At 52.5% G+C, this 16,237-nt stretch overlaps 8 protein-coding genes across 8 annotated transcripts; 4 read left to right on the forward strand and 4 right to left on the reverse strand.

Moving 5' to 3' along the window:
• Positions 1-1,413: 1,413 nt before the first annotated feature.
• Positions 1,414-1,979, reverse strand: PG985_010122 (uncharacterized protein; the record flags this gene model as incomplete). Its single annotated transcript, XM_066829890.1, has 2 exons — positions 1,414-1,861; positions 1,948-1,979. 2 exons carry the CDS (start codon positions 1,977-1,979, stop codon positions 1,414-1,416), a joined length of 480 nt encoding a protein of 159 aa, XP_066682280.1.
• Positions 1,980-2,926: 947 nt separating this feature from the next.
• On the reverse strand, positions 2,927-3,380 carry PG985_010123 (uncharacterized protein; the record flags this gene model as incomplete). The annotated part of the gene is made up of 2 exons (XM_066829891.1): positions 2,927-3,108; positions 3,311-3,380. The coding sequence occupies 2 exons, from the start codon at positions 3,378-3,380 to the stop codon at positions 2,927-2,929; spliced, it is 252 nt and encodes an 83-aa protein (XP_066682281.1).
• A 2,511-nt stretch (positions 3,381-5,891) lies between these two features.
• PG985_010124 (ph domain-containing protein) lies at positions 5,892-6,929 on the forward strand (the record flags this gene model as incomplete). The annotated part of the gene is made up of 3 exons (XM_066829892.1): positions 5,892-5,966; positions 6,076-6,287; positions 6,356-6,929. The coding sequence occupies 3 exons, from the start codon at positions 5,892-5,894 to the stop codon at positions 6,927-6,929; spliced, it is 861 nt and encodes a 286-aa protein (XP_066682282.1).
• An 860-nt stretch (positions 6,930-7,789) lies between these two features.
• On the forward strand, positions 7,790-8,221 carry PG985_010125 (FMP21-like protein; the record flags this gene model as incomplete). Its single annotated transcript, XM_066829893.1, has 1 exon — positions 7,790-8,221. The coding sequence occupies one exon, from the start codon at positions 7,790-7,792 to the stop codon at positions 8,219-8,221; it is 432 nt and encodes a 143-aa protein (XP_066682283.1).
• A 1,451-nt stretch (positions 8,222-9,672) lies between these two features.
• On the forward strand, positions 9,673-11,039 carry PG985_010126 (ribonucleoside-diphosphate reductase M2 subunit; the record flags this gene model as incomplete). Its single annotated transcript, XM_066829894.1, has 3 exons — positions 9,673-9,702; positions 9,785-10,024; positions 10,092-11,039. 3 exons carry the CDS (start codon positions 9,673-9,675, stop codon positions 11,037-11,039), a joined length of 1,218 nt encoding a protein of 405 aa, XP_066682284.1.
• Positions 11,040-11,720: 681 nt separating this feature from the next.
• Positions 11,721-12,275, reverse strand: PG985_010127 (signal recognition particle 9 kDa protein-domain-containing protein; the record flags this gene model as incomplete). Its single annotated transcript, XM_066829895.1, has 2 exons — positions 11,721-12,113; positions 12,204-12,275. The coding sequence occupies 2 exons, from the start codon at positions 12,273-12,275 to the stop codon at positions 11,721-11,723; spliced, it is 465 nt and encodes a 154-aa protein (XP_066682285.1).
• A 921-nt stretch (positions 12,276-13,196) lies between these two features.
• PG985_010128 (WD-repeat containing protein SWD2) lies at positions 13,197-14,698 on the forward strand (the record flags this gene model as incomplete). Its single annotated transcript, XM_066829896.1, has 2 exons — positions 13,197-13,854; positions 13,908-14,698. 2 exons carry the CDS (start codon positions 13,197-13,199, stop codon positions 14,696-14,698), a joined length of 1,449 nt encoding a protein of 482 aa, XP_066682286.1.
• Positions 14,699-15,258: 560 nt separating this feature from the next.
• Positions 15,259-16,087, reverse strand: PG985_010129 (mitochondrial 54S ribosomal protein bL19m; the record flags this gene model as incomplete). The annotated part of the gene is made up of 2 exons (XM_066829897.1): positions 15,259-15,812; positions 15,898-16,087. 2 exons carry the CDS (start codon positions 16,085-16,087, stop codon positions 15,259-15,261), a joined length of 744 nt encoding a protein of 247 aa, XP_066682287.1.
• Positions 16,088-16,237: the final 150 nt, after the last annotated feature.

Genomic DNA, 16,237 nt, shown 5'->3' on the forward strand with positions numbered 1-16,237 from the left:
AGATATTTGTTGCATAGGTCTGCTCGTCTGTGAATGGACTCGTTCTAGAGTTGGTTTGAAACTCGATAAATGGCAACAGCGTTACACGACTTGGAGGGGGTGTAGCCATGGATGCGGGCTTTTGGACTTTTCAGTAGCTGTGGCATCGAGAGAAGGTAGAGGTTCTCGAGGTTTCACAAAGGCAACAACAACTTAATAAGCGATGCTTGAGAATCTAATTTGACTCCCGATAAATGCATGAACTCAACGCGGCCCGTTTCAATTCTTTGTCTACCCCTTATTGCCAGATCTGGCCCATCCGCATACCCCAGCTGTTGCCATTGAAGCCCGAAGGCACACCAGCACAAGCAGCTACCTGGTGCGGAGTAAGCGCAAGTAGCAGAGCAGTCGTAACTATTACACCTGTCACAATGCTTAAACTAGACGATAAATGGCGGGGAAAGCCTACATTCGTAGCTAAGGCGACGTGCCGATCGGTGTGCGGTGGTGGGCTCAGGTTGATGAGGGAGGAAGGATGAAATGGTGTAACCCTCACTAGCTGCCAAGCTGGATGATGGAATAGATGCCCTGGTGGTGGCCCCCAACAATAACCAGGCATGCCGGAGCTGGCGGTGGTGGCACGATGGCCGGGGCGCGGGTGGAAAACACGGGGGGTGAGGCCATGTTTCCTGTACCTGGGGCATTTGCGGCTGAATAGTAATTGTTCGCTGCTGCTGCGGTATGGCGTACAAACGGCCGGCCATGTGCATTCAAGTTTGGTGTTATGTAAGGTCCGTTACGTGTATTGGCTTGCTAACCCCTACCAACATCACCGGCCGGCATCTGGAACGAATCTACACATTCGACGGCCACGATGCAGGTCGCGATGGCCGCCACTCTAGAGCGGTCGAGGATTGACAGCATATGACTTGATTATTCCACTGACTACAGATTATAGAATTGGAATAAACGAATAATAGGCCTGTTAATTATTCAATACACTATGAAAGAGTGTGTACTTTCCCCTCCGTCACATCCCAAATCATACACAATTCCACCACGGCTCGCCGAAACTCCATTCCACTACCAATCCAACTCTGATTTCGATGTCTAGTAGACATTGGGGATCTGAATGAAGATGGGTCTGTTGGTGAAGTGATTCCGGTCGGCATGGTTTGGCCAATGGGACTCTGGATGTAGATGGGTCTGTTGGTGAGATGGCGAGCGTTGCCAGCCTAGAATGGAGTCTGGCACTGCTTGGGGTAACCTACGCAAATGCATTATGTTAGCATCTGTTGTTGGTACAACATCGGAAGTAGGCCTTGTTTGTTGGTCTGGGTTACTTACACCAAGGCCCCCAAGCAGTGCCAGACCCCATTCTGGGCTGGCAACGCTTATCTCACCAAGGGCCCCAACCCATTCTGGGCCAGTAACTTATCCCAAGTCGTACATGGGGGCCGCCGCGTATGGTGGGTTGGTCATTATCATGGGTACAGAGGCCTGGGAGGCGATGTAGATGATTCGGGACTGTCGAGCAGCAGGAGGAGGAGGAGCCGCAGCAACAGCAGCAGCAGCAGCTGGAGGAGATTCTGCTGGTGGGTTCTGGTCGCCCCAGTGTACATGTAAGTTCAGTCCACGCGGACCCGCTCGTCGGGCGCGGATATTGATAGGAAATCTGCCCGCTTCCGGTGTTGTCGGACCTAATGCTGTACGTGTACTGGCCGAGTCGTGGTCCACGCCGGAGATTGTAGGCGACTCGGTGCTGGCATGTTGCCGGCTCAGCAGCCCTGTGTGGTTGGTTGGGTGGATTGGGATGAGATCTTTGCCCTGCCTGAGTAGGAGTAAACCAACAGCAAGCTCAGCGATAAATGAAATAAGTGTTCTGCGGGCCAGTAGTGAAGAGGGCCCTTCTTGCGGAAGAATTAGCATGAAGTACTTGACGGCAGCTTCAAAACATAACGAACATACCTCCTGGTAGTCAAGATGGGCGCTGTTGGCATGGTTTGGCCAATGGGGCCGTGGAGGTCAGTGACGAAGCCTAGGGCGTGAGCCCGGGTTGACTTGAATGGCCCTTCTTGAGGAAAGACTTGGAGCTGAACGTTGATGAAGGGGGGAGGAGAGAAAACAGATTGAGGGTGGGTGGGAAAACATTGAAATTTGTATGGACTTGTAAATTCAAATGGTGATCAATGTTGGAAATGGCTGCCGTCATTCTACTATTAGGCACAAGTTGGCAATTGGACCTTCCAACTTGGTGTAGTAACTCATCCTTCCTTACATTCCACCCATCACGCATTCAATATGAAGCAGACAGGCACGTACCCACTGTATACGTTATATTAGATAGAGTCATAAGTTTGTACATGTATGTACCATGAGCTGATGAGGGGAAACGCAGGGGGTAATTCTCCATGAATAAGCATTCTTCCCTCCCTACCATCTGCTTGACCCTATTCAAATCCTCCAAGTACCAACTCACTTGGTGCCGCTTGGATGTGGCTTGATTAAAATGATGCCTACCCCTTTCACAGAAGCTACTCCCCTGTTTAACCTTTCCTGGGACGCCCGCTTCGTATGGTTTTCGAAGACTCTGTATCCTGTGTATTCGAAGATCCCGCCTCCTGTGTATTCGAAGGCCCCGCTTCCTCTGCATCCTCTTGTGTTTGCCTTTTGTGTTTCCTCATATAGGCGTCATAACTTCTTTTAGTAAGGCCATTATTGATGGGACCATCTGTTGCATAGTGTCTTGTGCCGGACACCGCCACCGCCGACAACAACACCAGCACCGTATGGGAGAACCGGCAGCACCGGCAGCACCGGCAGCGGCAGAGGCACAAGCGAGTGTGCCACAAGGCATAGATGCACCGGGAAGGGGGAAGGGCAACGGTAAGTTAACCCTGAATAGGGACCGGCATGATGAGTTCAGCCCGGTGGGGCATGGGTAAGGTCAGTTGTCCATGGACAGCAGTAGGGGCAGGGCCGTGAGTAAACCTGCTCGCTGAGGTCCGAGCAAGGCGTACGGGCCACCGGGACCGTAAGGGACACCGGCGCTCGACGGAGGACTAGTAGATGGAGGCTCCTCGGTACCGACGTACGAGTAGGTCATACGTGGACCGGCTGGCATGTAAACTGTGTTGGTGGAATTATAGAAGATATAACGATATAATTAAGTAAGATTGAAAATTGTTTTATTTATAATATTAATAAAACTGATTCAAAATGACAGTCGTTCTCTTAGTAATGACGCAAGAAATCCTCCCACTCAGGCAAAGGTAACACAGCAAGTTAACACTGTCGCCTGCTCACGTTGACTATGTGTTAACGGACATACCCCCAGATGGTGACCATGAGTATGTCCGTTGACCCATAGACACAAAGTTGAGTCGGCCAGACAGCCCCATGTTGCGAGGCGACGGACAGCGGGCACATCATGCTGTATCAGTATTGTCAAATGTTTAGGGGGCATGTTGGCATGCCCAGTCACATAGTAGGATGCTGTTACAGGACACCGTTACTGGTCGCCACGACCGGCGTCACCTCGCGACATGGGTAGCATGTGACCGTGACGCTGGACAACTGATCGAGCCGTCATAACAAGTCTTGTAATCAAGCATGGACGTGTAGACGCCTGTCGTAGTGAGTCAGGATGGGGGAAACAGCCTGGAGACTGGATGAGCGATGAAGCCCTATCGGCACTAACGACTTGTTTCCTGTCAATGGAGTTCCCAGCCCTTAATTATGGCTTGGGTGGCGGTGGAACAGTCGCGGGTATGCGCCGAACGAAGTGCTTCCCAGAAGCATAATATCGTCACAAATATTTGTTCTGGAGAGATTGTACTCCCTTGGACCCTTGACGGCCGGGTTGCAATCATTACCTAGTCCTGGAATCAGCCAAAAAGGGTATGTTAACACGACAAGGTTAAGTGCGACATATTACATACACACCTACTTTAGCATGGAATGAGAGCTGCATGTCCAACGAGAGCGAAGTAATATATCCCAAGGCGTTGGTCGGCCCGTATTTGATTGATGAGCCCCAATAAAGCCTGCCAAAGTTATTTCCAAGACAAGAGTTGGTCTAAAACTGGACGAGTAGCTTCGGTATCATGACACTCCAGAAACACAGCTACAGATACATGCCTTCACCTTTCCAATAAGTTGTGAGAATTGAATATTCACTAAGTACTCTTGTACAAAATGACTCTCGCGATACAACATTCTGTTGAGGAGTATAGAAGAGGAAAAAAGTAAAACTAATGCAAAGAAAAAGAAATAAAAAAAGAATAACCTATAGGAGCGTATCTTTTCGTCCAAGAGAAATGATCGAACTGGGGGTCGAACCCAGGACCTTATCCGTACATAATGGAATTATGTGTGAAGGATACGTGATAACCACTACACCATTCAACCTAAGAGGCTATTTGTTGAAAGAAAAGCTGTTTATGAGAACCTAAGATACCCATCGGGGAGAAGGCGGGGGACACGATCCTCGTCGAAAACTCTGAGGAGGGTCAATGCTGTGGCGGAGGTATGTGGCTTACAACCCCACAACTATCAACAATTGATCTATGTATCCTGCAAGCCCTGGACAAGAAGGTTGTATAGTCTGGCAAAAGCAGTATCAATGGCACTGGATTTAAACGCTTTTACTATACCAAAGACTGTGTGTCCTGGACTATTGGCTAGGACTATTGGCTAGGTAGGTATACCACTGTCAATTGTTTCATATTTGCTACCTAGTAGAATCCAATATGGAGTTCCAATTTGCATCATTCTACAGTAACTTATCCGCCTATCTTTAGGGGCTCAGTTGGGATGTAGCGGATAATGGCCGTGGCTGGTAGGAACAGTAGTGTTCAGTGGCATTGTGGCAGGCTGCAGGTTGTGGGCTAGCAGGGAAAATAGCCGGCTGGCAGCGGTATCTTTAGCATCGAGATAGCTCCAAACCTACAAGTGTAATACCTGGCAACGGGATGCAGATATGCTGGTGGTAGGACAGCTAGTCGGATCTGAGATCACTGCCAAGCCTTAAATGTTCACTGAAACCAAATCTGCTTGAAGAAAGCGAAGATTATCTCCAAATGACGAAGCAGCCAATTTCACTCAGGAGCTGGAATGACATCACGGTGGTATGGCTCGAGCTGTCATGCAGTTCTAGTACATATATCATATCCCTTAAGATGCGCCATCTTCAACAGCACGATCAATAGGCATTCGCTGGCCACGTCACCTTGGCTGGAGGTAACACAACATACGGTGAGCATTTTGTTCAATTGTCGACGGTGAAGTTTTGGCTGAGGTATATCATGGTTTTCCTTTCGTGTAATCTTCCGGAAGTTCTACTATCATGTTGAGGCGCACTACACACGAGCCAACGCGATGCTCATACTAGCCCACATTTAAAGCTTGAGAGCTCTGCTTTGCCGATCATCATCGTCACGCTAGCCCATATTTCACCTAGAGAGCTCCAGTCTGCAGGGGCCTCCCCGGCAGATGACAAGCAGCTGCTGGTGACATCACTACCTCAATGCGCCCGTGATGAACCAGGAATGTTGAGCTGGCAAGCCCGGTGGCACGACGAGAAAACCTGATAGTGCGACAGAGCCTGAGTCCAGCCATAGTATGTAGAGACCGTCCCAATGACACCAATTGCTGCTTAATGTGCCAAGGTTTTTAAGGGGACCGAAAGACAGCTCACAGTTCGCCTTGGTTGTTTGAATCGCCATCTTCCACTTCTCTCAATTTACATAGACCCCTGCAGACAGACTGTTCCGGAACTGTTTCGCACCGCGCATTCAAGAGGCCGCCCAAGGTCACTCGTTCTTATCAACAACCAGCCTCGCAAACACAAATTTTCGAAGGAAATACACGGAAACATCCTAATTTTAATACGACAAACATAATCGCTCGAGATGGCAGGACTTATTATGAAGCCGGTCTTGAAAAAGATCCTCGGCGAAACCATCGAGAACAAGTTCGGCCGTGAGGTGAGTATTTCAGATCCTTCGACCCACCCTCTTCTTGGCTCGTCGCCTCGCCCGTTGCGGCTCACGAACGCCTGGAGTTAGGCCTTGGCTAACAAAACGAAACGTATAGGACCCGTACTTCGAGAGCGTGCCTGCAACCCGAATTGTCGGCAAGAAGGAAAAGATCAAGAAGGTCCGCAAGGCTCTGCCGCCTGGCCTTTCAGACCATGATGCCATGGTCTTGACGAAAGTCAAGAGACGTGCCTACCGGCTTGATTCCAGCTTGTTTGAATTATGCGGTATCAAGTTCGGTTGGGGCAGTGTTATCGGCCTCGTTCCCATGTAAGTGTTCCTGCGCTGATGATCTCTCCTATGCGGTTTCAATAGCTAATGTTGTTCGCGACTTACAGCGCTGGCGACGTAGTTGACGCCATGTTGGCAATGATGGTCGTGCGCACAGCCAAGACGGTGGAAGGCGGCCTCCCGGCTGGTGTCCTGATGACGATGTACTTCTGGGTGATCGTGGATTTCATTGTCGGCCTGGTTCCCTTTGCGGGCGACATCTTCGACGCCATGGTGCGCGCCAACACGAATAACGCCATTGCGCTCGAGAACCACCTGCGCGAGAAGGGCAAGAAGAACTTGAAGAAGAGCGGGCTGCCGGTACCCGATGTCGACCCTAGCGACCCCGATACCTTCGACCGCATGCAGGACGAGCGTGAGAGGAGCGATCACATCTCGTCGTCGCAGCCTCGGCGCAACGAGCGTATGACTACAAACAGGGACGACCGTCACCACCGCCGACAGTCGTCGGGTGTGGCACCAGCCAAGCCCACACGGCCCAGCGAGGCTCGGGTGCGCGACGATCGACGGAGCGGCGGCGGCAGTTTCTTCGGCTGGGGTAGCCGGAGGGAACGTGTTGCCGATCCCGAGATGGGCAGGACTGATGATCGCCCCTCCAGAAAGCCCAGCCGACGGGGATAGTGGACCCGGTTGACTTCTGCCTCCCAGGAGCGCCCGGAGTCCGAATAGGAAGAGAGAACGATTGTGGACGCGTGGAGAATACCAAAATACGCGAAGTTGCGTTTACCCCTTCTATACATCATGAGATACGATATGGTTGTCTTTGGAATCCCTCATTTAGAGGTAGAGCGATACTGTTTTCTACGACATGTTGGCGAATTGGCAATGCATCAAGATAAGCGATACCAGGGCTATAGATGCCATACAGTTTACATAGGCCAAAGACCGGCGGAAAGACAAATTAATGTTTTCATTCAAGATACCATACTTGGCCCTGATGAAGCGATGCCTTGATGTTGATATCCATGTTGAGAGCTATGACCTTAACCACATAACTTGAACGGCAGTTTGGATGGAGTTTCCGTAAATCATGTATCTGGGGGTCGACGGAGAATTCCAGAGAAAAGCAATCGCTGGATATATTCTGAGAGAGCGTGTAATGTCACTGTATTCTATACTATTCCGAAGCCTACGGAAGTATATTGCTAGCCTGATGTAGATTGCGGCAAGAACCAATCCCATCTGGGTCGATGAAATCACCACTAATGAATGACGAGCGGCGGCATGGCAGGTGAGGCCTCAAAATTCCCGGCCGATTGTACGCGGATCTTACCGTTTCAACACCGAGGCGCGCGACCCCACTAAAACTTCCCGAAGCTCTGGGCTAGAATGAGCCTCTTTTTTGGCCGTTGCCACCGTACAGCCAGATAAAAGCGTCAAGTCACCCGAACCGAGACGCATCTACTCCCCATTCTAGACAATTGAGACGCATAACCATCTTTCCAAGCCCTCCCTCCTCGTCGAAAGAACTGTCCTCAAAAATGGCGTACCGCTTCCTCCGCCTCGCCCGGCCACTCTCCAACCTCCGGCCCTCTTCCTCCATCTCCACGCCGCTCAGCACCACCATCACAACCCGACGCGCCGCCTCGAGCTTCGCCTCGTCCCCCGCGCCCCCGCGCCTGCCGGCCGAGGAGCAAGCCGAGTTCGAGCGCCTGCAGCGCACCGCCAACACACAGCAAGGTTTCAACCCGTCCTCGACGCCGACGCCCGAGCCCTCCATTACAGTAAAGACGACGACGATCGAGGAGGAAGGCACGGTGCAGCCCAACGTGCCGCTCCGGAAGGGCGCGCCGCCCGAGTTCGAGGGCGAGAAGAACCCCAAGACGGGCGAGGTCGGCGGGCCCAAAAACGAGCCCCTGCGCTGGGGCGCTGCGGGGGACTATAGCTTTAATGGACGCGTTACGGATTTCTAAAGACCAGCCATCAATGATTTCCTAGTGTCAAATGATGTGCCGGCCTCCAATTCCACAAGAAGCGGAGTCTGGCTACTCGCGTCCCGGTTGCTCGGGTTCGTAATGTGTACCTGGCTGGCTAGCTGTGGGGAGGAGAAGAGTGTTAGTGATGGACGAGATATTCGGTCCTGTTCATAGACATAGATAGGCGTCACTAGCCAACACTTTGAGTAAAGAGGCACACATGCTCGTGAGGGTGTATACGCTCAATGAGCTTGTATAGGATATCACATGCCCAATACATCTCCACAGGGAAATATAGATTACCTTGCCAGCAACTAAGCTTACCATCGATATGTTGTTTATACATAATAATATAAGACCATTTTGATACAGTATGGCATGGCATAGTTGATTGAAAGCAGTTAGATGTGGAGACACTGCTGATTCAATGATCCAAGGATTCCTTGGATATCTCAAATTGAGCTGATAATCGTTGCTTACCCCCAGCTAGGCCGTCTGAGACTAAGCTTGTGTTACAGTACGCGTGGATGTCGTGTGGTGACTCAAGAAACCAAGCAAGGCCAGATATGTCACCATTGCACTTGCACTTGCTACCGTCAACATAAGGTCAACATTCCATCAAGATGGCCCGATGACCCCCCCCCCCATACGGAGTACAGTATAGAGCCGATATGCCCGATGCAGTCCGCGGAACTCGCTACAGCCTTCAACAATTTGATGATCCTCATGTTATGAGGATCAGCTCAATTAATAATGCACACATCAGCGTCCCATAAGCAAGCAAGTCATCGTGTTACTCCGTAGTTCCGTCGACGAGACTAGGCCCCGAAACCAATGGTACGGTGATAGCTCTGGTCGGTGGATTGTTATCAGATCCGAGCTTAATGGGAAAGGGCATGCAGACGCGTCTTGCATCTCGACAAAAGCGCGTCGAGCTGCGGTAATCCCTGCCATGATTTACGTACTATGGAGGGGCCGAGCACGGCGCCGAGGGCTTTGCTACCGGGCATGTAAGCGAAATGGGTGTTGAATGGGCGTGCTTCAGGCGCGTTTCTCTGACAGGATCAGGTCACTAGAGGTGTCCATCTTGGGAAGCCAGGTGGGGAGTGGTGATGGGCCACCCCTGGCAACGCGAGAAAAAATGGCAGTGGCTGGCGGGGCTAGCCTGCAGTTTGAGTGCACAGAACCGCAGAGCCCTTCTCGGAGTCCAAGACAAAGCTGCAAACGCGTCTTCGCTGCGACCCACATAATCTTTTGACGCGATCTCCAGACCAGCTATTAAAAGTCGGGTCGCGCTCCTGGGAAAGCCAAATCCAGACAGCATCACTTCAACACACTCTCCAAACCACTTTACACGCAACCCCTCGACGCGGTAATTCATATCTCCCTCTTCAACTTCATTCTCTCTTCGTCTCTCATTCCATCTTCACCCCCCTCACACACTCACAATGGCCGCCGAAATCACACCCTCCAAGAAGGTATGTCCATGACGTCTTTGCGCCACCACGCGTGGCTCTTACATACAAAGGAATCCTCGACTAACGCGATACACTCCAATAGGTCGCCGATTCCATCGAGGCATTCAAGATGGAGTCTCCCGTGAAGAAGCTTGACCTGTCTGCTGGCAAGGAGAACGCTCCCATTGGTGCCGAGATTGTCGAGTCAAAGCCCGCTGTCACAGAGTCCCCCGCGGAGGCCAAGGGCGGCGTTGCACCCACAATCAAGCCTGAGGAGGCTGACGAGCCTATCCTGCGGGAGAACCCCTCGCGCTTTGTGCTCTTCCCCATCAAGTACCACGAGGTAAGTGACGCGTCTTTCACGCGTAAAGTGGCCCTCAGACGCGACTCGAAGCTAACCCCTCAATTAGATCTGGCAAATGTACAAGAAGCACGAGGCCTCTTTCTGGACGGCTGAGGAGATTGATCTGTCCAAGGATATGCACGACTGGACCAACAAGCTTACTGATGATGAGCGCTACTTCGTCTCCCACATCCTGGCCTTCTTCGCCGCCTCTGACGGCATTGTCAACGAGAACCTGATTGAGCGCTTCAGCGGCGAGGTCCAGATCCCCGAGGCTCGATGCTTCTACGGTTTCCAGACCATGATGGAGAACATCCACTCCGAGACCTACTCCCTGCTCATTGACACCTACATCAAGGAGCCCGCCCAGCGCGACCACCTCCTGAACGCCATCGAGACCATCCCCGCCATCCGCAAGAAGGCTACCTGGGCCCTGCGATGGATCTCTGACAAGAAGTCCACTTTCGCTCAGCGTCTCATTGCCTTCGCCGCTGTTGAGGGTATCTTCTTCAGTGGTGCTTTTGCCTCCATCTTCTGGTTGAAGAAGCGTGGTCTGATGCCTGGCCTGACCTTCTCCAACGAGCTTATCTCTCGTGACGAGGGTCTTCACACCGACTTCGCCTGCCTGCTGTTCTCCCACCTGAACAACCGCCCCAGCAAGGCCATCGTCCAGGAGGTCATCACTGAGGCCGTCGCTATCGAGAAGGAGTTCTTGACCGAGGCTCTGCCTTGTGCCCTGCTCGGCATGAACGCCGACCTGATGAAGCAGTACATCGAGTTCGTCGCTGATCGTCTCCTGGTCGCTCTCGGCAACGAGAAGGTCTACAAGTCCAGCAACCCCTTCGACTTCATGGAGAACATCTCCCTGGGTGGCAAGACCAACTTCTTCGAGAAGCGTGTCGGTGACTACCAGAAGGCCGGTGTCATGGCCAGCACTGTGAAGAAGGACGCCGATGGCACGCCCGAGCCTCAGAACGAGAACGGTGGTGACTTCACCTTCGACGATGACTTCTAAACAAGTCGCCTCGATGGCTAGTTGTTGCTTCCTCTTCTCCTTTTTGACGATACCCCCTCATTCTTGCGGATAGACCTACACACTTGTGTATATTTGCTCATGGTCTTTTCGGGCGCGATTTCTTTCTGATGCTTCTCTCCTCCATTGCATTGTATGCGAAGAACATTGGGAAAGGCTGGCGAGCAAAGTTCGTCAACTGTGTCGCTTTGTCGCAGAGCGGATACAGAACATATATTCTCTCATCTCCTATTGTTTGCATTTTTCTTGTTTGATGTTGGCGAGGCCGATGTTGGTTATAGATAGAACCAGCGTCTCATGAATACAGGCGTTCAGGGGCGGGGGAATGATATTGTGGCCTCACCCCCTTTTGGGGTGCCTTGGCGATGTACAGCAATGGGGGAAACGAAGGTCACGTCTGGTTAATGTTGGTGTATAAGTAGTACACAAGTGAATCAACAATAAAGATTAAACAAACTCACTCATTGCCTTCCACACCAACTAGTGACATTCTTGCAATTTGTTCAACAACTCGTTTCATTTCACATACGAATTGCAATGAGGCCTATGAATCTACTTCTGGGCTGTTTGTATGGCTTTCCAGTGGCTTTCGTGAAACATGATGAAAAGGATTTCATAGACATTGGCATTTGATAGTTTCATTATTCATGTGTTTGCGAGACTCTATTTCTTGCCCTTCTTCTTCTTTCCCTTTCCGCCACCTGCTGCTGGTGCCTGTTGCGCTGCAGGCGCTGTAGTGGCTGTCGCGGCCGCCTCGCTCTTCTCCGCGGCAGGAGTGCCCTCCTCGGCGGGCGCATCGGTCATAACTTCGTCCTTCTGCTCGGGCAGGCCTGCCATGGGCCGGCTCAGCTTGCCCAGGCACCCGATCAGCCGCGACACCTCGGCCGCCTTGCTCGTCCGGTACTTGAGCGTCACGCCGCTGACCGGATCGTAGGTCTTGAGGGTCAGGAAGCCGCGCGCGGGCTTGGGCGCTGCTGTTGTGGCGGGTGTGTCATCGTCGGTTTTGGGTTTGCGCTGCTTGGGGGTTTTGATGGCGTATTTGGTGGTGATGCGCGTCTATGTGTTACAGTCAGACAGTGTACTAGTAAGGCTATGAAAGGGGGAGAATGGAAGGGAAGCTGGTCGCGAGGGGAAGGAGGAGCTTACGGTGGTCGGGCGCGCTTCGAGGAGAAGCTGCGACTCCCGTAGCCATTCTTCGGATTTGGCGTAGTGTGGCATCTTGGAGGTAGGTGGGACGATGTCGCCGAAGGAGGATGGTGTGTCTGTGTCGCTTCCTCTGGTAGATGATGGTCTGGATGTATGCTACATACACCAACAGGGATCGAAATTGACAGGTGCGGTGGTTCGCGTCGTTGGGCGCAACACGACTTTGGTTCGCTATTTCAGTAGCTATGTCGGGTTGTGCTCCAGATGGCCAAATGGTGTTTGATGGATTGCACAAGGCTATTGGGGAATTTTTGTGACGTTTAGTGGGGTCGACAGCAGTTCAGCCGCCATCTATGGGAATCGCGGGGAATTGCGTGCAGCTCCTCAAGCTTTAGGGAAGCACAACATCTAATACTACTTCACTTGCATTCAAGCCAGCGAGGCTTCTATCTACATTAGTATTATCTAGTAGCTTATACCTGGAGGAAACATAGTAACGAGTATACCATTGCCTTACCCAATCCATCCTGCAGCGCAGCTATACCTCGACGAAATCGCTGCTATCGCAGCCAATATGGCAGTATCAAGACTCTGGACTGACCGCATTCACTACCATGGAAAACGGCTGGCATTGAACCAATTACTACAAAGCAATAACGCTAGGTATGGACGCTTGCAGAATTTATTCGAGCGTCTACCTATTTATCGATTATTACGGCCACTCGATCGTAATTGCGAGCGTTGGCAACATACTGAATTGTATAGCTCATGGTGCTAGATCTGGTTAGTTCCGAGTCTTGTCAATTGAAGGCGCTTCTGCTCTCGGTGAGCGGTGAAGTCTGGACAGGGAAGTGGCAGGGGTCTTCTTTGCTGGAGCTCGTAGCGGCCCCCCTCCCCCACATTGGCGAATTGGTGGAATAGTTCCGCCAGCCAGGACCTGAAGCCTCGTCTTGCTCTCTTGGAATTATCTACATAACCCAAACCCTCACAACAATGTCGTCCACACCGATGGACGTGGACTCTGGCTCCGGCTCGTCGCGTGCCACGCCCTCCCTCAACATAACCCGCACACTTGGCAATAACGTTCCGAGCACAACACCTATTCCGGAGGTCATTGGGAAGTTCGCACCAACAAAGGTACCTATCCGTCCGCCTGTTGATCTCGAGCCGGCGCGCCTCTCTCAACTTGGTTTGCGCCTTTCGACGTCGGCTCCCGAATTCAACATATTGGCGCCTTCAGCCAGTGCTGGTGTCGCCAAGGAGCTTTTCGCGTCGCCAGAGAAGATAGTGTCTTCCATTACAGCTGTTAAAGGGTCATTGACCTCCTCGCCTGCTAGCGCAGCTTACAGCACGATACCCGACGCGCCCATGGGCACAAGCGAACTTATTGCTGGTCCAGATTCTGACAATGAACAGCTTTTCAAGCGCGAAGGCATTAAGGATGAACGATCGCGCCCACATATCTTGAGTCTCGATTATGACGATCCCGGCGAGTTGCTCATGACCTCGGAGAGCGACGAAACGATCCAGATCTACAAAGTCCGCGACGGAAAACACGACAAGCAACTGCTGAGTAAAAAGTATGGTGTGAAGCTGGCAAAGTTCACGCATACTAGCTCCGGCATAGTCTATGCGAGTACCAAGGTGAATGGTATGCGGTCCATGGAGATTGGGCAGATGGAATCAGTGCTCACAATGCTGCAGATGCTATAAGATACCTCACAACCCACGACAATGCTTTCGTACGGTATTTCGAGGGACATGAAGGCGCTGTCACATGTCTAGCCATGCATCCGGGCAACGACGAATTCATTTCCTGCAGTAAAGATAACACGATACGGCTATGGGAGGCAGGCACTCGTAATGCGACTGGCGCACTGTACCTGAACACGCCGTATCTTGCGGCGTTCGACCCCAGTGGCGAAGTATTTGCCGTTGGATCCCCCAACAGTGGCCAAATCCTACTATACGACCGCCGAAACTTCGATAAGGCGCCGTTCTTGACGTTCGATATTGTCGAGAGCTGCGTCTTTGCTGACCCAGACCACGTCATGAACGGCTGGACCAAGCTTGAGTTCTCCAATGACGGAAGATCCATACTCCTGGGCACCAAAGGTGGCGGCCATTTCCTGATCGACTCCTTCAATGGCTCAATGCGCGCCTACCTTAAGAAGCCGGAAAGTGGCATCAGTCGACTTGCAGCGGGCGAAGAGCGTGTCATTAACGGAGGATCGTCAGGCGCTGCAACAGTCGAAAGCAGTGGTGATTGCTGTTTCACTAGCGACGGCCGATACGTCATCAGCGGCTCAGGCGAGAACGTCTTGGTCTGGGACACGATGGGACAGGTGAACGCAGAGAATAAGACCTTGGATCCGATATATAAGCTCGACAACGACAAACGACGCGCCGCCGTCGTGGCTTGGAGCCCCCGACACAACTTCTTCGCCACGGCAGACCAGGACTTGGTATTCTGGCTTCCTGATTTGCATGCGTAGTGCCAGAGAAACATGAGTACGTTCATCCCGCCAAACAGGCCGTAGCGAATATGAATTCGGCTTTCGTAATAGAGTACGTATATCTCCCAACCCACTTTGGTAGTACGTTCCTCTGACTTAGAATGGAAAAAACAGTTCAGGTGATTCGAAATAATACATTGGCCATGATACCCCTATGTTGCATTCACGGGCGTTGGAAAGGTTAGTAAAAAGGGACTTTCAGCATAGACTATAGGCTACCCGGCGAAATTTAACATTCATTCAATGCGAGGTCCTCGAGCGGTCACTGTAATGCTCCTCATTGGTTGTCATTTATGTCCTTTTATGGGTTTTGTACAGTATTGCTCTATGTTACAGCTTCAGGGGTGTTACATTGGCATTCGTCCATTTCAGACGGTCAAGCCAAGACCTCCTCTAGCAATTGGCCGGCCGTATATCTTCGAGCGGCATGACGAAGGGCACTCGAGCGCTTTGAGTTGCGTTGTCATATGACCGACCACCTCAGCCTTTCGCCCACTTCACTTGCCAGTTTTACAACACAGATCAACATCAGGTGCCTTCTATTTGCTTCCCTTGCCGCCCTTGCCCTTGCCCTTGCCCTTACCCTGCGTACCTCGACCCTTGTTAGAGCTGAAGACGTTGCGGGAGCGGCGCCAGGCCTCGACCAGGTGCTCGACGTTGCCCATATCGTGGCGGGGCTTGCGCATGAAGTAGAGGCGGGCGCGGCGCGCGCGCTTGGGCCGCCGCCAGATGATCTCGATGCCGAGCACGTTGGGGCTGTAGATCTTGTACCACATCTCGACGCCGACCTTGGTGAGGTGGTTGCGCAGGAGGATGGCCGTGTCGACGCCGGCGCGCTTGATGGACAGGCAGACGCCGGCGAAGGGCTCGCCGCGGTTCGTCGTGACCTGGAGCACGTCGCCGGGCTTGGCGGCGTCGGGGTTCTTCTTGGAGAAGAGGGCGGTGCGCGCGCCCGTCCGGTCCAGCCGCCGGATCTGCTGCGCGTGGTACGAGATCAGCGGGTTCGGGTGCGCGGCGCGGGCCGAGGGCGGCGGTGCGTAGACGGCGAAGGCGGTGCGGATCGGCTTGCCGGGGGTTTTGGAGGGGATAACGTCTGGAGAAAGTGGGTGGGGTTAGTTATTGTGTCTCTATCTCGTTCCGGTTTTTGCAATATGGCCCGTGGTTGGGGAGCAGCGTACGGAATTTGGTGGGCTTCTTCGCGGCGGCGGCCAGAGTCGAGATCGGTGGCGGCGGTATGGAGGATGCGGCCGTCTCTGATGGGGTCGTCTCGGTGGCCATTGAGCGAGCCACGAACTGCTGCGCCTGCCGATTCCTGCGGAGGAGGGACTTGAGGGGCCCGAGGGGCCGCCTCACTGGTTGCAGCATCATGGTGTCTGGTGTGGTGGTGAGGACCTCAGCTCGTGGACGATTGCCTTGTCGAGGGCGAAGCTCTACGCTTCCTCGATCTCGAAATTCTGCAGTTGCAGGGGCCCAAAGAGGTCGCAACGGCGCTATCTGATTGGCCCGAAAACTGGGGGC

Source organism: Apiospora marii (genome assembly GCF_038362585.1).
Source record: "Apiospora marii strain CBS 49790 chromosome Unknown utg000006l_segment0_segment0, whole genome shotgun sequence".
NCBI lineage: Eukaryota > Fungi > Ascomycota > Sordariomycetes > Amphisphaeriales > Apiosporaceae > Apiospora > Apiospora marii.